Source organism: Nomascus leucogenys, chromosome 20 (assembly GCF_006542625.1).
Source record: "Nomascus leucogenys isolate Asia chromosome 20, Asia_NLE_v1, whole genome shotgun sequence".
NCBI classification, from domain to species: domain Eukaryota; kingdom Metazoa; phylum Chordata; class Mammalia; order Primates; family Hylobatidae; genus Nomascus; species Nomascus leucogenys.
The window spans coordinates 81,546,419-81,569,919 of NC_044400.1; the positions used below are offsets into that span (position 1 = coordinate 81,546,419).

Consider the following 23,501-nt stretch of genomic DNA (forward strand, 5'->3'; position numbering starts at 1 on the left):
TGGGGTATCTCCATTTATTTAAAACTTTATAGGAATAAAGGAATGTTTTATAGTTTTTAGTGTAGTATGCAAGTTTTGCTTTACCTTTCATTTTTTTAAAGGCATTTTGCTGGTTAAAGAATGTAAGTTGATAGTTTATTTTCTTCCAGTAGTTTCATAACATTACACAACTGTTGGCTGGGTGTGGTGGCTCACGCCTGTAATCCTAGCACTTTGGGAGAGCAAGATGGGCAGATTGCCTGAGCTCAGGAGTTCGAGACCAGCCTGGGCAACACAGCGAAACCCCGTCTCTACTAAAATACAAAAAAATTTAGCTGGGCGTGGCAGTGTGCACCTGTAGTCCCAGCTACTCTGGAGGCTGAGGCAGGAGAATTGCTTGAACCTGGGAGGCGGAGGTTGTGGTGAGCTGAGATTGCGCCACTGCACTCCAGCCTGGGCGACAGAGCAAGACTCCATCTCTTAAAAAAAAAAAAAAAAAAAAAAAAAAAGTATATATGTACCATCTTCTGAGTTGCTTTATTTCCCACAAGAAATCTGCTGTCATCCTTATCTTTGTTTCTATCTAGTAGTGTGTTCTCTCGCCACCCCCCCTTTTATCACTGGTTTTAAGCAAATGATGTTGATGCATTTTTCTTGGTGTAGTTTTCTTCATGTTCCTTGTACTTGAGGTTTATTGATCTTCTTGGTTCTAATGATTAACTTGGGGATAAAGGACAAACTTATTATTATGTTGAGTTTTTAAATCCTTGAGTATTATATGTCTTCGTTATTTAGGTCTTCTCTGATTTCTTTCATCAGCATTTTATAGTTTTCAGCATACATATCCTGTATGTATTTCGTTCATTTATACTTATTTCATTTTTTAGAGTTTTATAAATGGTCGTTTTAAAAAATTTTATTTTCACATGTTTATTGCTAGAATATAAAAATATATTAAATTTCTGTGCTTTGATCTTGTGTCCTGCAACCTTGCTAAATTCACATATTAGCTCCAGGATTCATTTTTTATAGGTTCCTTTAGATTTTCTACATAGACATTCATGCCATGTGTTAATAGGGAAAGTATGATGCTTCCTTTCTGATGTGTTTGCCTTTTATTCCTTTCTCCTATCATATTGCCCTGGATGAGACTTCCATTATGATGTTGGACAGGGTAGAGACTAGATTTGGGCGTAAGGTCATGGGTTTGGCTTTTGGCCCTTGATTGTCATTAAAAAGCCATTCATTTACAAGTTTAATTGTAGGCCTTTTCTCTTTCTCTCTGCTTAATTTTAAAATGTATATCTTTCTACAACAGATATATTGTCTAGGTTTAATTTATTTTGTTGTGTTTCCACAGACCCCCGTTTCTTCTGTTAGAGGAATTGTGGTGTTACTAAAATGCCAAGCAGAGGGTGGCCATGGTTGTCCAGATGCCCCGGCCTGTGGTCCTGTTCTGGAGGGCTTTGTGTCAGATGATCCATGCATCTACATTCAAGTAGAGCACTCTGCTATCTGGGACCAAGAAGAGGAGGCACATCAACAATTTGCCCGGTAAGAAATCTTCACGCATGGACTCACACCCTACTTACATGCCTGCTTTATACTAATGAAAACTTTCTCAAGGTCCAGTTTTAATAGTTTAAACTTTTAGAAGTTTTGTATGGGCACATGAAAATAAAATGGATCCAAGTGATAGAAATCTCTGCAAATACTGGCCCTCTCTCTCCCAGAGAGTATCCGGAATGGAGTTCCGTTCTTCTGTGGGAGCAGCCTGCTCCAGGACTTGAAGCAACTTCACAATGAGAAGCTAGGGAGAAAAGCATTACCCCCAGACCCTGAAAATCCCCTGTCACTGGCAGAGTCCCAGATGATTTTCCTTATCATACTTGTTCATTCATTCACAGCATTGGAAAACAAAGTTATCACTGCCTGCAAACAATAAATTGTCCTTAATACCACCAAGGATGAGACTAGTTTCAAAGCTCCGTGTCTATGGAAAGAGGCAAGACCTGTCTCACCTCTTTGGACCAGCCCTCTTAGAATCACAGAATTTTAGAGCAGGCGGGGTTGCTCCTGCCACCCCTTCTGGATTCTGAAAAGCCCTTTCTGGGATGGATCTTGTACTCTTCCTCACTGTTTCTTTGCTTAGGTTATCCACATGACTTAGGCTTCTGCCTCAAATGGAGGTATCCACTGCCTTCCCAGCCCTCTGATTTAAGGCCAATTAGCTACCCTGGAAGAGGCGACCAAGGCAGCTCTGGAGGAAGCTGGGCCCCATTCCTAGCCCTTCCGTGCTTCATACAGGCTCACTGGGCTCTGGGTGATTTTAGGTAACTTTTGGGGAGAAGGGGGATGTGTGACAAACATAGCATTCAGCTCCCAACAGAACCCTTCATTTTCTTTTTATGTAATTTTCTCTTTAAAGAACAACTGGTCAGGTCTAGTGTACAGAGAGCCCTTGTGAGGACAGAGCCCTAATATCTGGATGATGTTTCTGAATTTAGTTGACGTTTTCCACTTGGACGTCTAGTGGTCATTTTAGGCAAACATGTCCAAACTGAACTCCTGTCTTCCCTGGACCCTGCCTCCTGTAGCCTGGCTGTCTTAGTCAGTGTCAGCCCTCCATGAGCTTGGGCAAAAAGTCCTGGGGTTATCCCTGACTTCTCTCTACTTTCCACAAACCATATCAAGCTCTCAGCAAGTCCTATTGGCTCTGCCTTCAAGTGTAGATAGAATCTGCCCTCTGCTTATCCACTGTGTTGCTGTTACTCGGCACAAGTTGTTAGTTCCTACTGGATCACAAGAACTTCCACATTGGACTCCTGCTTCCACCTGCCCCTTCAGTCTGTTTTCTGTGCAGCACCCAGAGCTGGCCTGTTAAAGCATAAATCAGATGACATCACTTGCCTGCCCTAAACCCTCAAACAGCTCCTGCTTCACTCTGAGGAAAACCCCAAATCACTGCTTCTTGGTCTTCTGGCTAAGATCAAGTGTAGAAAAGCCACAGGACCTATGAAGGCCCTCGCCCCCAAGGTCTGCTTACTCTGGCCCCTCCGCTGTCTGTGCAACCTCACCCCCTCCTCTCTCCCGGCCTCTCAGTGCATTCCCACCTCCTTGCTGTTCCTGACCATGTGGTGTGTACCTCTACCCAAGGGCCTGGTGCCACTATCCCTCCCTGCAGCACTCTCCCAAATAGCTGCATGGTTTACTGCCTCATTCCTTTATGTTTTTCTCTGAACAAACTAAAAGTAAACTATGAAAACACAAAGGTACAGAGTAGTGTATACATCCACCCAGGCCAACATTATCAAAGATTTTTCCTTACTTCCTTCTGTCCCTTTCCTGGGGAAGGGGGAGAGGACTGGGATTAAAGAAATTCCCAATCTATTGTTTTGCCCTCTCATGACTCTAAAAACTATGGTCTTTTTTTTTTTTTCAGAGCCACAATGCCATTTTTAAACTTAACAAGTTGTGTACCCAGTCCGAATTTGAAGCTACCTGATTGTCTCAAAAATGTCCTTCTACAGTTAATTTGTTGGGATCAGGACATAGCATTGGGTGGCCATGTCTGTAGTTTTTTCTAATCTGGAGCGTCCCTCAGCCCCTCTGCCTATCTTGGAGGAGGTCCCGTGTCCTGGATTCATTTGTTTGCCTCATCATGAAGTTCTTTAACTTGTTCTGTCTCCTCTTCTCCATATTTTCTGTAAACTGGAGGTAGCTCTAAATGCTTGATTATTTGGGTCCAACTTGTTTTGCGCAGCACTTCCTAGGTGGAGCCATAAGCTTCATACTCCATCTGTGATGCAGTTGGATGGCCGGATTTAGCAAATTAAAATATAGGACACTAAATTTGAATTTCAGATAAATAACTAATTTCTTAGTATACGTATGTCCCAAATATTGCGTGGGACATACTTATACTAGAAGAATACATCCCTAAAAAATATTCAGTTTTTTTCAGATAATAATTATTCATGATTTTTCTGAAATTCAGACTTAACTGGTGTCCTCCTGACTTCCCTTAGTGATGCAATTGGGTTGTCCCAGTTTTCATGGTGCTGAGAGGGAGCAGTGGGTTCTGGTGGTGTCAGCACGATCCCTTCCTTGTAAATTCTCCCCCAAACTTTCCCTTAATGATTTTGTCCATTGATTAGGATCATCTAAATCACTTATTTAATTCCAGCTAGTAGGATGGTGATTTTTCTAATTCTATCATTTCTTCCACATTTAGTGGCTAAAATTTTCTGTAAAGAACTTTCCTCTACCAACTAGGCTTTTGTTTACCTTATCCTTCATGTCTTTCCTCAAGAGTTACCTTGGCTAGGAACAGTGGCTCAGGCTGAGGTGGGAAGATGGCTTGAGGCTGGAGTTTGAGACTAGCCTGAGCAACATAGTGAGACCCCATCTCTACAAAAAATTTAAAAATTACCTGGGTACAGTGGCATGTGCCTATAGTTCCAGCTACTCTAGAGGCTGATGTTGGAGGATCACTTGAGTCCAGCAGTTTGAGCCTGCAGTGAGCTGTGATTGCGCTACTGCACTCTAACCTGGATGACAGAGTGGGGCCCTGTCTAAAAAAAAAAAAAGTATTACCAAGCTTAAAAAAAAAAAAAGAATTACCTTATCAGACCTTCCTTGACCACCCTGTATGAGATGGTACCCCACTGCCAACCCCACGAACATGACTTTCGTTTGTGTTCAGTAGTGTGTTCATTAATGTATCCCCAATATCTAAGAGCAATGCTACAAACCAAGTGCTTAATCAATATTTATTCAATATTATCATTGAATGAATGAATGTTGAGGCTTAATTTTATAAGTTCTAGGACAATCAGATTAATACATTGCCTCAAGTACCATAAATTGGAAATAATAATCCCAATCCTGTGATTATATCTTTGAGATTCAAAATACATTTAAATAAATCACATTTAAATTAACACACATACTTTTTTGCACAAAAACATGTTTAATAACATTTATTAAATGACCTGTGCAAGGCCTTTCACATACACACTCTCCCTTCACCTTCACATTCTCTTTGTATGTTTGTTATACCTTATTCACTCCATTTTACAGATGAGAAAACCTCAAATCTAGCTTTTATGTATATAAATATATATGTGTGTGTTCATGTATATACATATACATAAATACATGTTTTATTTTAAGAGCCAGAGTCTCTCTTTGTCGCCTGGGTTGGAGTGCAGTGGTTGTGATCACGAGTCATTGCAGCCTCAACCTCCCAGGCTCAAGTGATCTCCCTCCTCAGCAACCTCACCCCAGTAGCTAGGACTTTAGGACTACAGGCATGCACCACCACGCCTGGCTAATTGCCATTTAGCTTACAAGGTATTCTTTTTGCTGTTTGTTTTATCAAGATAAAAGTCAATTAATCTCTTATTAGCGGAAGATAGAGTAGTTGGTAGATTACCTCATCACGGAACTCTTGAGTTTCGAGGATGAAGGAGCAGCAAAGGGAAGTGAGCTCCATGGCCCCAGTTCTTCTCCTTCATAAGCTCTTTACTCCCTCTTGGACACCCTCCTCACCGGTCCAACCAAGCCAAGATCTGAAGCTGTTATTGGCACTTTACCCTCCCTACCATCCTGGCCGCCCTTTTCAAGGGAAACCAAGGTGAAATCACATAAAGTGCAAAAAGCCTACAAATGTCTTTCTGTGGAACAAATCCAAGCAAAATCTAACTGCAGTTTGGCTAAGTGTGCAAAGCTCATTAGGCTCTCGATTTCTTTCTTCCTCAGCTCTAACCAAAGAACCTCATTAATGTGTTAATGAACATTTACTATAAAGAGGGATTGATGGCTTTGGTAGCTTAAGCGTTTGGGCCCTGGCAGCAGGAAGATATGGTCTCAGATCCCAGCATTGCCATTTGTTAGTCATTTAACCCTGGCCAAATTGCTTAACCTCTTCAAGACTAAGTTTTCTCATCTGTAAAATGGTTCTAGTGCATGCCAGATAGGATTGTGATGAGGTTTCAGCGGAACAATCACTTCACACACAATGCTGCGAAGTGTTCAGCGTGGTATCTGGCACATGGTAAGTATTCAGTCAATTTTAACAATTGTGAATCCCATATTCAAAGTGCTCATGGTATAATGGAGAGACAAACGTTCAAGATACATTATAATACAGCAAGTGTACTTCCCACTGTACTACATGTGTAGACAGGAGTACAGAAGAGATACAGAAGAGGGAGAAGAGGGAGCAGCCCCTTGCCTGGGGAATTAGGGCATACCTTCCTGAAGATGGCCCTTGAACAGTTTGTGAAAACTGTGGGAAGAGAATTGTAGTCAAGAATACAGTATATACAGTGGCCCAGGAGCAAAGCAGGACGTGGCACAGCCTGGTGGTGGAGGAAAGGGAATTTAGTGCGACGAGAGGGTAGAATGTTTGAGGGGAGCTCTGGGAGAACGGGCTAGAGAGTCATCTTGGGGCCTGGCTCTAAAGAGCCCAGAGTAGGTGTACTTTGCTCAGGAATGTAGGTCTTATCTACAGGTAATGGGGTGTTACCCAGGGATAAGCACTTGACAGCTGTGTGACCTTGGGTACCTTACCTCGTCTCTCTGTGTCTCACTTTCATCATCTGTAAAGCGCAGATGATAAATAATACTAACCTCTTGGAATTCTTTAGTTAATGTGTGTATGTGCTATCTAAGTGATAGCTATTAGTTGTGTAGTAATAATATTTTTCCACGGTTGAAAGTTCCAAATTAATGTTTAAATCAGTGAATTTCTTTTCATCTTCTAGGAACGTGCTGTTTCAAACACTGAAATGTAAATGTCCTGTTATTTGTTTTAATGCTAAGGATTTTGTGAGAATACTGCTGCAGTTTTTTGGTAATGATGGCAGTTGGAAGCATGGTAAGTTATATTTTTTATTCTGTCTATAATTTAACTCTTCAACTGTGACTCCTCCTGTGAATGGGAGAATGGTGAGGGCAGCCATGTCACACAACTCCTGGGGACCTGGCCACACAGACTGATATGCCTCCTCATGGGCCCTAGGCATGGGGAGGAAGTTTTCCTCCATGTTTCTAGGTTATTTGAATTTTTACAAGTATATATTACTTTCATAATTTAAAATAGGAAAGAATTAACTTATGTAGCATGGTCAGTGAGATTTCTTGTTACCACAAATAGCTTATAAACTTTCTAAGAATTAAACTACAGTCCAGAGTAATTAACATCAAAACAATATAGGACCTACCTTTTATTTAAAATGTAAAGATTTTAAATATAAATATTTTTTATTTTTTGATTTTTTTAGAGATGGGGTCCAACTTTATTGCCCAGGCTGGTCTCAAACTGCTGGCCTCAAGCCATCCTCCTGTCTCAGCTTCCCAAAGTGCTGGGATTATAGGCGTGAGCTACTGCAGTGGGCCTAAAATAGTAAAGTTTTTTTATAACTTTTTAAAAACTAGATAGACATGGCCGGGCGCAGTGGCTCACACCTGTAATCCCAGCACTTTGGGAGGCTGAGGCAGGCAGATCACGAGGTCAGGAGTTTGAGACCAGCCTGGCCAACATGGTGAAACCCTGTCTCTACTAAAAATACAAAAATTAGCCAGGCGTGGTGGCTCATGCCTGTAATCCTAGCTACTCAGGAGGCTGAGGCAGGAGAATTGCTTGAGCCCAGGAGGTGGAGGTTGCAGTGAGCCACTGCACTCCAGCCTGGGGGACAGAGTGAGATTCCATCTCAGGAGAAAAAATAAAAAAACTAGACGGACAGATAAGTGGTAAAACAAATATAGCAAAAATATTCATTGTAGAATCTAGGTGGTGGACATGTGTGTTCACTGTATGATTCTTTTCAAATTATATATTTGAAAATGTTCATAATAAAAGGTTGGAAAAAGCCCTTTTTATTGTCAAAAATTTCTAACATATACAAAAGTAGCCATCACCCAGTTTCAACAATTATCAATTTCCAGCCAATCTTTTTTTTTTTTTTGAGATGGAGTCTCGCTCTGTCACCCAGGCTAGAGTGCAGTTGCATGATCTTGGCTCACTGCAACCTCTATCTCCCTGGTTCAAGTGATTCTCCTGCCTCAGCCTCCCGAGTAGCTGGGACTACAGGTGTGCACCACCATGAGTGGCTAATTTTTGTATTTTTAGTAGAGATGGGGTTTCACCATGCTGGCCAGGCTAGTCTTGAACTCTTGACTTTGTGATCTCCCCGCCTCGGCCTCCAAAAGTGACCCACTGCGCCTGGCTCCAGCCAATCTTTTGCTCTATAACTCCCCATACTTCCAAACTGCCACCTCCTGGATTCTTTGTAGCAAAACCCAAACATCATGTGATTCATCTCTAAATAGTTCAATTGTATGACTAAAATGTGGGAATCCGTTTTTAAGACAACACCATCATCTCTGCCCACCCCCGAGCAAAATAACCAACAATTTTTTTTCTTTTATTCCTTCTAAAAATTTTACTGAATCATAATAGATATACATATTTTGGGGGAACTTGTGATATTTTGATACATTCATATAATGTGTAATAATCAAATCTGGGTAATTGAGATCTCTATCACCTTAAACATTTATCTTTTCTTTATACTGGGAACATTTGAATTTTCCTTCACTAGCTATTTTGAAATATACAATAGATTATTGTTTACTATAGTCGCTCTACTGATTTACTGAACACCAGGTCTTCTTTCTTCTACCTAACTATATATTTATAACTGTTAATCAACTACTCTTACCCACCCACCACCCCCTTACCCTTCCTGACCTCTGGTAACCACCAGTCTACTCTACCTTCATGAGATCTGCTTTCTTAGCTCCTACATATGAGCGAAATTTATCTTTCTGTGCTTGGCTTATTTCACTTAACATAATGACCTCCAGTTCCATCCATGTTGCTGCAAATGACAGGATTTCATTCCTTTTTTATGGCTGAATAGTAATTCCATTCCGTCAATATACCACATTTTCTTCATTTATCTGTCGATGGACACTCAGGTTAATTCCTTATTTTGGCTATTGTGAATAGTGCTGCAGTAACATGGGAATGCAGATATCACTCTGATGTGTTGATTCTTTTGAAATATTGATTCTTTTGAATATATACCCAGAATTGGGATTGCTGGATCATATGGTAGTTCTATTTCGTTTTTTTTTGAGGAACCTACATACTGTTTTCCATAGTGGCTATACTAATTTACTTTCCTACCAATAGTGTATGAGGGTTCCCCTTTCTCCATATCCTCACCAGTATCTGTTATTCCCTATCTTTTTGATGAAAGTCATTTTAAATTGGGGTGAGATTATATCTCATTGTGATTTTCCTTGCATTTTTCTTATGATTAGTGATGTTGAACATTTTAAATATTCTTATTGGCCTTTTGTATACCTTCTTTTCAGAAACGTCTATTCAAATCATTTGCCTATTTTTAAATCATGTTTCCCCCTCTTGAGCTATTTGAGTTCCTTTTATATCCTGGTTGTTAATCCCCTATCAGATGGATAGTTTGCAAATATTTTCTTCCATTCTGTGAGTTGTCTCTTCACTCTATCGTTTCCTTTGCCATACAGCTTTTGCTTGATGTAATTTCATTTGTCTATTTTTGCTTTTGTTGCCTATACTTTTGAAGTTGTAGTAAACGAAAAAAATCATTGCCCAGACAAATGCCCTGGAGCATTTTCCCAATGTTTTCTTCCAGGTGTTTCATAGTTTTGGGTCTTAGATTTAAGTCTTTAATCCATTTTGATTTGATTTTTGTATATGGTGAGATATAGGAGTCTAGTTTCATTCTTCTGCATGTGATTTTCCCAGCACCTTTCCCCAGTATGTATTCTTGGAGCCTGTGAAAATGAATTGGCTGTAAATGTGTTGATTTATTTCTGGGGTCTCTATTCTGTTCCATTGGTCTGCGTGTCGGTTTTATGTCAGTACCATGCTATCTTGGTTACTACAGCTTTGTAGTATAATTTGAAGTCAGGTAGTGTGGGAGATTCCTCCAGCTTTGTTATTTTTGCCCATGATTGCTTTGGCTATTCAGGGTGTTTGGTTCCATACAGATTTTAGGCATTTTTGTCCTATTTCTTTTAATTATTTATTTATTTATTTATTTTTAGATGGAGTCTTGCTCTGTTGCCAGGCTGGAGTGCAGTGGCGCAATCTCGGCTCACTGCAACCTCCACTTCCTGGGTTCAAGCGATTCTTGTGCCGCAGCCTCCCAAGTAGCTGGGACTATAGGCACCCACCACCACACCTAATTTTTGTATTTTTAGTAGAGATGGGGTTTCACCATGTTGACCAGGATGGTCTTGATCTCCTGACCTCGTGATCCGCCCGCCTTGGTCTCCTAAAGTGCTAGGATTACAGGCGTGAGCCACCACGCCTGGCCTTTTTGTCCTATTTCTGTGAAGAATGTCATTGGTTGGTATTTTGATAGAGATCGCATTGACTCTTTGATTGCTTCAGGTAACATTGATTTTTTTTTCTTTTTTTTTTTTTTTTTTTGAGATGGAGTCTTGCTCTGTCGCCCAGGCTGGAGTGCAGTGGCACAATCTTGGCTCACTGCAAGCTCTGCCTCCTGGGTTCACGCCATTCTCCTGCCTCAGCCTCCTGAGTAGCTGGGATTACAGGTGCCCGCCACTATGCCTGGCTAATTTTTTGTATTTTTAGTAGAGATGGGGTTTCACCTTGTTTGCCAGGATGGTCTTGATCTCCTGACCTCATGATCCACCCGCCTCAGCCTCCCAAAGTGCTGGGATTACAGGCGTGAGCCACTGCGCCCGGCCGGTAACATTGATATTTTAACAATATTAATTCTTGCATTTCCTCACTTTTATTCTATGTAAGTCTGCATAAGTAAAGTGGGTTTCTAGTAAGCAGGAAATAGTTGTGTCTTATTTCCTTATCCATTCAGCCATTCTATGTCTTTTAATTGAAGAATTTAATCCATTTACATTCAATGTTGTTGGTATGTGAGGACTTATTACTACCATTTTGTTACTTGTGGTTAAGTGATTTTCTCTGGTAGTATCTTTTAATTTGTTGCTTTTTTGTGTGTGTGTGTATTTATTATAGGTTTTTGCTTTGTGGTTACAAAAACCAATAATAAATACACTAAAAATAAAAAGGAGCCTTACAAAAAAAACTTATAGTTATAACAAGTTGTTTTAAACAGATGACAACTTATCTTTATTTACAAAGAAAAGAATAGAAACAAACAAATAAAGGAAAAACTAAAAAACCTCTACACTTTAATTCCACCCCCTGCACACATTTTGACTTTTTGTTGCCTCAATTTATGTGTTTTTATATGGCCCATCTCTTAACAGGTTGCCATAGCTATTACTGTTTTTTATAGATTTATCTTTTAATCTTCACACTGGAGTTACGAATGGATTGCATACCACAATTTCAGTGTTAGAGTATGCTGAGTTTGTCTGTGTATTTACTTTTACCAGTGGGTTTCAATCCTTCGAATGTTTTCTTTTTGTATGTTTGTGTGGTTTTTTTTTTTTTTTTTTTGAGATTGAAGAACTCCTTTTAGCATATCTTGGAAGATCGGTCTGGTGGTGATGAATTTCCTCAGTTTTTGTTTGTCTGGGGCTTTATTTCTTTTTCATGTGTGAAAGATAGCTTTGCTGGGCACAGAATTCTTGGGTGACAGTTGTCTTTTGTTTTGTTTTCCTTTTTATTGGGGAGAGGGTGGCAGGGAGATGGGGTCTTACTCTGTCACCCAGGCTGGAATGCAGTAGTGTGATCATAGCTCACTGTAACCTCAAATTCCTGGGCTGAAGTGATCCTCCTGCATCAGGCTTCCAAGTAGTTGGGACTATAGGTGTGTTCTACCACACCCAGATAATTTTTTTATTTTTATTTTGTAGAGACAGGGGTCTCACTATGTTGTCCTGGCTGCTGTTAAACTCCTAGCCTGAGCAATCCTCCTGCCTTGGGCTCCCAAAGTGTTGGGATTACAGGTGTCAGCCACCAAGCCTGGCGGTTTTCTTTTCTTTCAGCACTTTGAATAGGTTATCCCACTCCCTCCTTCTGTTGAGAAACCTGTTGCCAGATGAATTGGAGCTCCTTTATATGTTATTTGTTCTTTTCTCTTGCTGTTTTTGGGGTCCTTTCTTTGTCCTTGACTTTTGGGGGCTTGTTTATTATATGTGTAGTATAATATAGGGTAGTTATATTTGGGTAATTATAGGGTAGTTTTATTTGGGTTTAATCTGTTTGGCGATCTCTGGCCTTCCTCTACCTGGATATTTATATCTTTCTCAAGATTTGGGCCAGGCGCAGTGGCTCATGCCTGTAATCCCAGCACTTTGGGAGACTGAGGCGGGTGGATCACTTGAGGTCAGGAGTTCGAGACCAGCCTGGTCAACATGGTGAAACCCTGTCTCTACTAAAACTTCAAAAGTGAACCGGGCATGGTGGCACATACCTGTAATCCCAGATACTCGGGAGGCTGAGACAGGAGAATCACTTTAACCCAGTAGGCAGAGGTTGCAATGAGCCACAATCAAACCATTGCACTCCCACCTGAGCAACAGAGCAAGACTCCATCTAAAAAAAAAAAAAAAAGATTTGGGAAGTTTTCTGTTATTATTTTTTGAATAAGCTTTCTACTCCTTGCTCTTGCTCTGCTTCATCTTGAACACCACTAATTCTTAGATTTGCACTTTTGAGGCAATTTTCTATATCTTATAGGTGTTCTTCATTTCTCTTCTCTCTTTTCTTTTTACTCCTCTGTGTCTTTTCCAGTAGTCTATCTTCAGACTCACTGATTGTTTTCTCTGCTTGATCCATTCTGCTGTTGAGAGCCTCTAATGAATTTTTCAGTTTAGCAAATATATTTCTCAGTTCCAGGATTTCTGTTTGATTTTTTAAATTAAGTCAACCTCTGTTAAATTTTTCTGATTAATTTCTGGGTTTTTCTGTGTTATTTTAGAGATCACTGAGTTTCCTTAAAACTGCAATTTTGAATTCTTGATCAAAGAGCTTCTCTGTCGCCATCCTGTCAAGGTCAGTCACTGGCTCCTTGCTTTGTCTGGTTTGAGGAGGTCATGGTTCCCCACTTGCTATTATTTCTTGTGAATGTGCTTCTATTTCTTTGCATTGAAGGATTAGTTTTTTGTTCCAATCTTCTCTTTCTGGCTTGTTTTGGTTTTTTGTTAGATATGTTTGCTCAGAGAATTTTTTTCAATATACCTGTTAAATATCTTTTTGTTTTTGCTAGGTCTTTGCTTCCTTTTCAGCACTAGATGGCACCTTAAGCCCAGGTGTGCCTCGGCTCTAGCAAACTTCAGAGCACTCCCCATCCCTGATGAGGAAAGTCCCTAAGGGTATACCTCGCAGTATGGGAAGGCTAGCTGGGAGTTCATGCCCAGGGGACCTATAGGATGTACCTCCTACAACATGGTCCTACTGACCAGCCTTTCTGATTTGGTGTCTCTTCTGTCCATGGTACAGAGCAGAGTGTCTGCTAGTCTCTACCACTGCCCCTTTCTGGCTGTCCTCAGGGATATTTCTCCCTTCAGGCACTCATGATGCTTCCTGTGGATTGTGGCAGGGACGGGTCTCCTGCCAGGGGGCCCAAAATGATGGGAAAGTTAATCGTCCACCTCAGTCTCACTTTTTCCAGTTTAATAACTGAATTGGGAGAAATTTTTCTACATGTTTGGTGACTGGCAGATTGGGAAAGGGACATAAAGTCTGATTCTCTTACTGTCTGCATGGAGTTTTTTCACTTCTGTGTGGCCTTGGAAACTGTGTCATCCTTATATTTGGGTTCTGGGATATTGCTGGTGATAATCTTGGTGCTGTGTATTGGTTTTTGCATTTCTGTGAAGGAGAGTGAAGCCAGCTTGCTTGTATTCCACCATTTTGGTAACAGCACTCTATTACCAATACTCTCTCTTTATTATTAGCTGTCTAGTCAGTGTTTGCACTTCCCTAGTTGTTCTATAACTGTTTTTGTTTTTTACAGTTTGTTTTAACTGGGGCCCAAAGCCCATAACTTGTATTTCTTTTTGTTTGTTTGTTTGTTTTCGAGATGGAGTCTCACTCTGGCGCTCAGGCTAGAGTGCAATGGCGCAATCTTGGCTCACTGCAACCTCTGCCTCCCGGGTTCAAGCGATTCTCCTGCCTCAGTCTCCTGAGTAGCTGGGATTACAGGCATGTGCCACCATGCCTGGCTAATTTTTTATATTTTTGGTAGAGAGGGGTTTTACCATGTTGGCCAGGCTGGTCTTGAACTCCTGACCTCAAGTGATCCACCTGCCTCAGCCTCCCAAAGTGCTGGGGTTACAGGCATGGGCTACCGCGCCCAGCCAGGTGTGCTTGTATTTCTTAAGCCTCTTTTCATCTATATGTTCTCCCTTCCTCTGTCTTACATTCTTGCAGTTGTTTTGTTGTTGAAGAAACCAGATTATTTGTCCTGTAGAATTTCTCACAGTCTGGATTTTACTGAGCACATCTCCTTCTTGTCATTTAATATGTTCTCTCTCTTCTATTTCCTGTAAATTGGCAATTAGATCCAGATGCCTGATCAGATTCAGGTTAGATTTGGGAGAGCAAGACTACATAAAGTGTTGTATACGTTTGTCAGGAGGTATATAATGTTTGGATGTTTATCTTTTTTTGTGATGTTAGAAGCTACTGCATGTCATTGTCTAGGTTCTTTAATTGTAACATGGTGATATTTAAGATCCATTACGTTTTCTTCATTTATTAGCTGTAATACTTACATAAAGAGAAATCCCCCTTTATCATCTATTTGGTTGCCCTAAGTACACTTCATATAGAAAAGCCAAGATAAAATTTGATTATTTTCCTTTATTTACCCATTTTCAAAATAATGAATTGTTTCATAGAATCACTAAAAGGTGATCAAAAAAAGCCTTTTCATTTTAGTATCATTATGAGCATATGGATTTAAATATATTTGATGTGTTTTGACACATTGCAAATGATCTTTGATGAGTTAGCTGAGTCTTTGTCATACAAACCTAGTAATCTGGGCATCTTCCTTGATTTGTGGTATAGTAGGATGTTTCCAGGTCATCTTATGCATTTCCTGCTCTAGACCTGAAATTAGCCATTTCTTCAAGGAGCCCTGTTACTTTAGTGAAAACGGCATTTAGAGACCAGAGTTTGGTCACTGGATATGTACCTCACTATTAGGTTGACTTTTGTTACCAGGCTAAGATGTTTGTATTTTTTATAAGATAAAATACACCGTGAATTCATACTGATACTTCTAATTCATGTTCAGGATGACATGGTTTTTACTTAACCTTATTGATCTCCTTTAAAACATACTGAAGAATCCTTTGTACTTGGAGGTCAGTTTGGCTGTATATAAGATCACTGGTTTACATCTTTCTTTGTGTTTCTAAAATATGCTATACTATTGTTTTTTGGTATAAAGTGGTGCTTTCAGAAAGTGTGGTGAAAATCTGATTCTCTTTCCCTAATTATAGTGACTTGGTCTTTTTGTCTGAATGCCCAAGGTTTTTTGTTTGTTTTGTTTTCCTTTTTTTTAAAAAAAGTCTAGTGTTTTACTAGACTGTGTCTTGGTGTTGGCTATTTTGGGTCAATTTTCCAAGATATGTATGTACCTTTAAAAAAAAAAAAAACTTTGGCAGGGCACGGTGGCTCACGTCTGTAATCCTGGCACTTTGGGAGGCCGAGACGAGAGATCACCTGAGATCAGGAGTTCAAGACCAGCCTGGACAACATGGTGAAACCCTGTCTCTACTAAAAATATGAAAATTAGCCGGGCATGAAGGCATGCACCTGTAGTTCCAGCTACTCAGGAGGCTGAGGCAGAAGAATCACTTGAACCTGGGAGGCAGAGGTTGCAGTGGGCAGAGATCTCGCAAGACTCTGTCTCAAAAAAAAAGAAAAAAGAACACTTTGTAAATAGCTTTTTGGTATAGCTTTAAAAAATAGCAGTTTTATTAAGATATAATTTCATACCATAAAATTCACTCTTTAACTTTCTAATTCAGGGGTTTTTAAAGTAATCACAGAATTGTGCATCTATCACCACTACATAATATCAGAACATTTTTGTCACCCCAAAAAGAAACCCTGTACTCCTTAGCAGCCACTCCCCATGCCCCCTTTCTCAGACTCTGGCAAGCACTAATGTGCTGATTTTTGTCTCTGGAGTTGTGTATTCTGAATATTTAACATGAATAGAATCATACCATATGCGGCCTTTTGTCACTGGCTTATTTCATTTAGCCTGATGTAGTTTTTCATTGTTGGTTTTTAACCTAGGGTTTTAAAGGTTCATTCATGTTGTGGCATATATCAGTACTTTATTCTTTTTTATGGCTGAGTAATATTCATATTTTGTTTGTTCATTCATCAGTTGATGGACATTTGAGTTGTTTTCACTTTTGGCTGTTATGATTAATGCTTCTATGAACTTTGGTGTACAGGTCTTTGCATGGACATATTTTCAACTTGCTTGGGTATATATCTAGAAGAAGTAGAATTGCTGGGTCATGTGGTACTCTGTATTTAACATTCTGAGGAACTGTTAAACTTGTTTCCAACAAGTCTGCACCATTTTAACCAGCACTGTATATAGCATTGTAATTTCCCCACATCCTTGCCCAATACATGTTCTTGTGTATCTTTATTTTAGTCATCCAAGTGGATGTGAAGTGTTACATCCTTGTGGTTTTGGTTTGTATTACACTGATGCCTAATGATATTGGACATCTTCTCATGTGCTTATTGGCCACTTTTACATCTTTTTTTGGAGAAATGTCTGTTCAAATATTTTGCCCATTTTAAAATTGCGTTATTTGTCTTTTTATTATTTGTAAGAATTATTTATATATTCTAATATGAGTTTATTGTCAGATATACAATTTGCAAATACTTTCTCCCAATCTGTGACTTGTCTTTTTAGTTTCTTGATGTCCTTTGAAGCACACTTTTTTTTTTTTTAAGGAAATCCGATTTATTAGTGTTTTCTTTTGTTGTTTGTGTTTTGGGTGTCAAATCTAAGAAACTATTGTTTAATCCAAGGTCAGAAAGATTTACTCATTTTTTTCATATAAGTTTAATCATTTTCTCTCTGAGGTTAGGCTTATGATCCATTTTTGGTTAATTTTTGCATATGGTGTGAGGGTAGGGGTCTGTATTAGTGTCCTAGGTCTGCTGTAACATTACCATAAACTGAGTGCTTAAAACAACAAAAATTTATTTTCTTACAGTTCTGGAGGCTGGAAGTCCAAATTAAGGTGCTGGCAGTTCCTTCTGGAGTCTCTGAGGGAAAATCCATTCTGTGACTCTCCCCCAGCTCCTGGTGGTGGCTGGAAGTCCTTTCCACTCCTTGACTTGTAGACACATCCCTCCAGTCTCTGCTTCCATCCTCGTATGGCCTTTTCCCTCTGCATGTCTCTATATGTCACCTTCTTTTCTGTCTCTCATAAGGACACCCATCATTGGATTTAGGGCTCACCCTAACTTAAGATGATCTCATCTCAAGATTCCTACCATAATTATATCTGCAAAGGCCCTTATTTCAGTAAGTTCCCATTCTGAGATTCTGGGTGGAGTTATCTTTTGAGGACCACAATTCAACCCATTGTTGGTATCCAACACCGTTCTTAGTACCTTTGTTGAAAATCAATCAACCACTGATGTATAGGTTTATTTCTAGACTCTCGATTCTGTTCCACTGATCTGTAGGTCTATTCTTTGTTGATACTACACTGTATTGATTATGTATATGTCTTTATGTAGTTTAAAGTCATCTTTTTTTTTTTGAGACAGAGTCTCGCTCTGTTGCCCAGGCTGCAGTGCAGTGGTGTGATCTCGGCACACTGAAAGCTCCGCCTCCTGGGTTCACACTAGCCTCCTGCCTCAGCCTCCCCAGTAGCTGGGACTGCAGGTGCCCGCCACCACACCCGGCTAATTTTTTGTATTTTTAGTAGAGACAGGGTTTCATCGTGTTAGCCAGGATGGGCTCGATCTCCTGATCTCGTGATCTGCCTCTCCTGACCTCGTGATCTGCCTCAGCCTCCCAAAGTGCTGGGATTACAGGCGTGAGCCACCACGCCCGGCCTAAAGTCATCTTGAATTACAGTGTTTAGTGCTGTGTTCGTTTGTTTTTTTCCTTTGATTTCCTATTTCATATGTTGAATCTTCTTGTCTTTCATATTTATCTTTTTGTCGTATTTATCATTTTTTATCCAGAATCCATTTTCAGTCTCTTAATTTCTTTTTGATTTTTTAAAATTTTATTTTATTTTTAAGTTCTGTTGGACTTGATTCTTTTTTTATTTAAAAAAAAAATCTGTCTTTTTTGGCTGGGCACAGTGGCTTATGCCTGTAATCCCAGCACTTTGGGAGGCTGAGGTGGGCAGATCAACTGAGGTCAGGAGTTCAAGACCAGCCTGGCCAACATGGTGAAACCCTATCTCTACTAAAAAAACAAAAATTAGCTGGGCGTGGTGGTGGGTGCCTATAATCCCAGCTACTTGGGAGGCTGAGGCAGGAGAATCACTTGATCCTGAGAGGCGGAGGTTGCAGTGAGCAGAGATCGTGCCATTGCTCTCCAGCTTGATCAACAGAGCAAGACTCAGTCTCAAAAAAACAAACAAAATAAACAAAAAATTCCCTTTTTTAAAATCTTTTTTTTACTTTAAGTAGTTAGCTATTATGTTTATTTGCTTTTGTGTCTTGCCAGTTTAGTTTTTATTTCTGAAATATCTTTTTTTTTTAATTTTCTCTCCTAGATTCTGTCATTTCTTTGTATAATTTTTCTTTTTCTAAGTCACCTAATTTCTAAGTATATAATTCGGATTTACTTACTTTTTTATAGCTTTTACTCTTTCTTAATTTTCTGAGCTTGTTTTAAATCTTATTTTGTTAGCATTTCTTTTTCAGCTACTGGCATTTTCTCCCTAGTGTGGGATTTGTCCTGGCAGGCTTCAGTTTGTCAGTTGCAAGAGATTACAGGGACCATCTCCCAGAGCATTCTTATACTGTCAGAGCTTCCCCAAGGATTTTAAAAAATATATGTTGATAACCATTACTTTTGGAATATTAAAGCATTGAAAAGGGAAGTGGAGTGAAACAGTGCTATTGGGTCAGTCTGCATCACCAGACAGTGTTGTAGAAAATCATGTACTGCTGGCAGAGGTGGCAGGCAGCCAGAGGACCACTAACTCCTCTTATCCAGAGCTCCAAATGTGCCACTGTAAGAAACTTCCTAGATATCAAGTGAGAAAGTCATAATACTGGCTGCTTTGGTAAATATAAATCTCTTAGACTGGTATAATTTAAAGATGCCTGAACATATAATATTTAATGTGATATGATCTAAGACTATAGTTTTATTTAAAGGCAAACTCCCTATTTTTGTATGGCACAATTCAAAATTTTAAAGTGACTTAAAAAGCAGTCACTTTAGGATTTAGTTTGTCTATTGATTTATAGCCCACCCCACCTCTCCAGCCTTTTATGACTCTCCCTTCATGTCTAAAGTGTTCTGGTATAAAAACTTGTTTGTTTAGCAAATATCGTGTTTACTTTTTAAAAAGCATTTTCTCATGTATATCGCAGATAATTACAGTAACCTTTCCCCCCAGATTTTGGATGAAGAAACTAACACTGAAGGGGCAAGGTGGCCTCCCAGGCTCAGAGGGTGATTCAGAATCCAGGCCTGGTGTTCCTTCCACAGCACCAAAGCGCCACACATTAGTTGTCTTGTGGATTTTCCGCACTTCAGGGAGAATGCCAAAGTGTCTTTGCCTTGCACACACTACCTGTTCAACACTCAGTGACGAGGGTGTCGTGTGTGCTCAGGCAACTCCCGCCCTTCTTCCTTTGGCTCAAGAGGCTTGGATTCCAGACTCTATGCTGCCAGACAGCCCAGTGAGAGGCTGGAGGAGGGCAGGACTTGGCAGAGAGGATGCCTGAGGGAAAGAGGAGCAAGGAGGAGTGGAGGCAGGAAGCATGGCCCACTACTGTGACTTCAGCAGCTTTTAACATGTTTCTGAGAGATCCAAATTGCAAGTGAGCTTGGAGTCCCTCCTTTATGGCTACTTGAAATCTGCCTCTTTATTTTTTATTTATTTATTTATTTATTTATTTTGAGACGGAGTCTCGCTCTGTCGCCCAGGCTGGAGTGCAGTGGTGCAATCTCAGCTCACTGCAAGCTCCGCCTCCCGGGTTCACGCCATTCTCCTGCCTCAGCCTCCCGAGTAGCTGGGACTACAGGCGCCCGCCACTGCGCCCAGCTAATTTTTTGCATTTTTAGTAGAGACGGGGTTTCACCATGGTCTCGATCTCCTGACCTCGTGATCCGCCCGCCTCGGCCTCCCAAAGTGCTAGGATTACAGGCGTGAGCCACCGCGCCTGGCCGAAATCTGCCTCTTTAATGTGACGCCCACAGAGATGGGCCATGTGGGACTTGGGTTCATCGAGGCTGCCTTATCAAAGGTTGTAAATTCTGGAGAATAATGGAAAGTCACTTTGGTCCTTAGCTCTATAATTTGAGAGGATGACAATACTACTACTATTCGTTTGAACTTAAGAACCTTGTCAAAGCAGGAAAAACAGCTATTGGTTTTTCTTGGGATGATTGAATGACATTTTTCTCTTCAGTTGCTGATTTTGTAGGGCTAGATCCCAGAATTGCTGCATGGCTTATAGATCCTAGTGATGCCACACCCTCTTTTGAAGATTTAGTAGAAAAATACTGTGAAAAATCCATTACGGTTAAAGTGAACAGCACATATGGAAATTCCTCAAGAAATATTGTGGTGAGTTGTTTAAGATAAGGTTTTATCAACCTTAATACATCCTATTTTTTCTGGAAGCTTTTTCTATTTTATTGATAGCCTAATAGTAAAAAGAACTTTGTCAACATTCATTTTCACTTATTCAGCACAAATAGTTGTGACCTTGGCATTTCTGGTGGAGGATGTTGAATAAGAATGAGTGATGGCTGTTCTTCCATGGCATCTGTTCCTAGAAATCTGTCCATAGTGTGACTCTTCCAGACGACTCTCTGGTGTCAGTGTCACCTGCTCCATGAACACAATGCCACTCATTGATAAATCCTTAGTGCTGGTGATGTGGCCACAGTGCCAGAGGTCCTGGGATGGCTACTCTTCAGTCTGTGTGGAGAGAATGGTCAGAACTGCCCTGGGTCTTGGGCTTGGTGCAGCAGCTCATGCCTGTAATCACAGCGCTTTGGGAGGCTGAGGTGGGCTGATCACTTGAGGCCAGGAGTCCAAGACCAACCTAGCCAACCTGGTGAAACCCCGTCTCTACTAAAAATATAAAAATTAGCCAATCATGGTGACAGGTGCCTGTAGTTCCAGCTACTCAGGAGGCTGAGGCAGGAGAATTGCTTGAACCTGGGAGGCAGAGGTTGCAGTAAGCCGAGATCATGCCCCTGAACTCCAGCCTGAGTGACAGAGTAAGACTCTGTCTCAAAAAAAAAAAAAAAAAAAAACTGTCTTGGGTCTCTCTCCAGGCCCTCCCCTGCTAGAGATGCCCCTCATTATCAGGAAGCACCATCTGGAGAAACAAAGGCACTCACAGCTTCTAGAACTGTGCCTAGAACCCAGAGAGAGAGACTTCTCAGCAGGCCCCAGAGGAGAGGTGTCTAGTGGTGGCAATGTGGCCACAGTTGGGGCCACCCTGTTCAGGCTTTCTAGTTAGCTGTCAGTGAACAGTTACATGGTAAAATCGCTGCTGGAAGAACACACAGGCTACTGAGCTAGCTCAAGCAATCAGAGCAAAGCAAGAGGTGATGTGAGCCCGCGCCACGTACTGGGCACTGAGCTGGGGGTAAGAGGTGATGTGAGCCCATGCTGGGCACTGGGCACTGAGCTGGGGGTAAGAGGTGATATGAGCCCGTGCCGGGCACTGGGCACTGAGCTGGGGATATTTGCCTCATGTACTTCATCCTCACAGATCATCTGTGATGTGAAGATTTGTACCAATAGGGATTTGGGGTTATAAGTTGCAGAAATGCACTCTCCCTTAATATAAAAAGAGATTTATCAGAAGGATATAGGGTAGCCCACAGAATCAGAGGAAAAGCAGTACCAGGCCTTGGGAAGAACAGGAGCCAGGCAGCCCTGGGTCCCAGGGAGCTGGAACTGGTAGGCATGGTGGCAGCACTGAGCCATGACCTTTTCTGTGTCCAAAAGTAAAAGTTTCAGCACTTGGAGAGTGTTTTCTTTCCCTCCTTGTACCATGTGTCTACACCCCACCAGGGAGCCCGGGCATCTTGATTAGTATCCCTACCCAGAATTCATGCCATCAGGCAGGGAGACTTCTCCAAACAGAAGCTGAGATATTAGAAAGAAGGAGTTGTCCATCTCAGAATTATCAGTCCCAGTTTACAGATGAGAAAACTGAGGTGTAGAAAGGTTAACGTACATGTACCTTGCCCAGGGTCAAATTGAGGCCAGGGTTCAACTCATCCACACTCCAGGCAGAAAAGAGGCAGCCTCAGATGCAGTTCTGTTTATGTCTCATCAGCCAGATATGTCTCTGTAGTTGAGCCATGCAGGGCATGGATGAGGGTGGGAGATGGAAGTCCAGCCATTAATCTACACGATCACAGATTACACCCTTCTCTCCAAAGAGGTGGCATGAATTGTTCAGATAAATGGAAGAGAGTTCCAGGTAGAGGGAGCAGCAGGGATACGGTAAGACTCTCAGAGAACATGGTGCCTCTGTGGAGGACAGCAAGACCAACCTGGGGAGAAGGAGGCATGGCTGTGGGGAGCCAGAGAAGATGTAGGGGCTCCTCATGCAGCTGTGCCATACCAGGGAGCTGGGCCTGTCCTGGGGGTATTCAAACTAGGAGTCACATGGTCAGCTTTGGGGTGTGGAAGGCTCCTGCAGGCAGCCAGGTAGAATTCTGCCAGGTGGCAGTCAAGAACTTGACGTGGAAGGACTCTTCCACAGGATGTTCTCCCAACATTCACAGGAGAGCCACAGTCAAGATGACTAGGAAACAATGCCAGGGTGTGTGCGGTTAGCCGCTGGTCCCATGGGATGTTCACTCTAATCTCAGGCCTTCAGCAGAGAACTGAGTCTGAGTGGGCTGGAGGCGGGGGGATTTGTTTGGCAGAATGGGGTGTTGAAGAGGTCCTGGTGCTCCAGGTTAGGGGAAGGATAATTAGACTCTGTATTGAGGGACACATCTCATCCCATCTCCCTCTTTGTCAGCTGAACACAGACCCTTGTTTGTCATCTCCCAGGGCCTCTGTGTGCATCTCCTGGGGTGAGAATGGAGGGGTAAGTGTGGAACGTGGGAGCAGCTGTGCGCGGGTACAAGGTGGTAAGGCTGAGAGAATGGAGCTGTGGACTCCAGAGAGGCCAGGTCTGCATTCTCCCCTCCCTACTACCATTTAATCATTGTACCTGAGACATTAGGCTTCTTTGTGGTTCTGTTTCTCAATCTGTAAAATAAAGAAATACCCTAGGTTGGGAGGAAGTGTCCAACTATGGATAGCTTGCACTTGCACAGTAGAAGCAC

The 23,501-nt window shown here is 41.3% G+C and overlaps 1 protein-coding gene across 1 annotated transcript in view; it reads left to right on the forward strand.

Annotated features, from left to right (window-relative positions):
- Positions 1 to 23,501, forward strand: part of POLN (DNA polymerase nu) — a 164,344-nt gene that overhangs the window by 31,248 nt on the left and 109,595 nt on the right. The window contains exons 4-6 of the mRNA XM_030801238.1: positions 1,340 to 1,533; positions 6,750 to 6,862; positions 20,603 to 20,760. Coding sequence (XP_030657098.1) covers positions 1,340 to 1,533; positions 6,750 to 6,862; positions 20,603 to 20,760 — 465 coding nt within the window. The remainder of the gene's footprint in view (positions 1 to 1,339; positions 1,534 to 6,749; positions 6,863 to 20,602; positions 20,761 to 23,501) is intronic.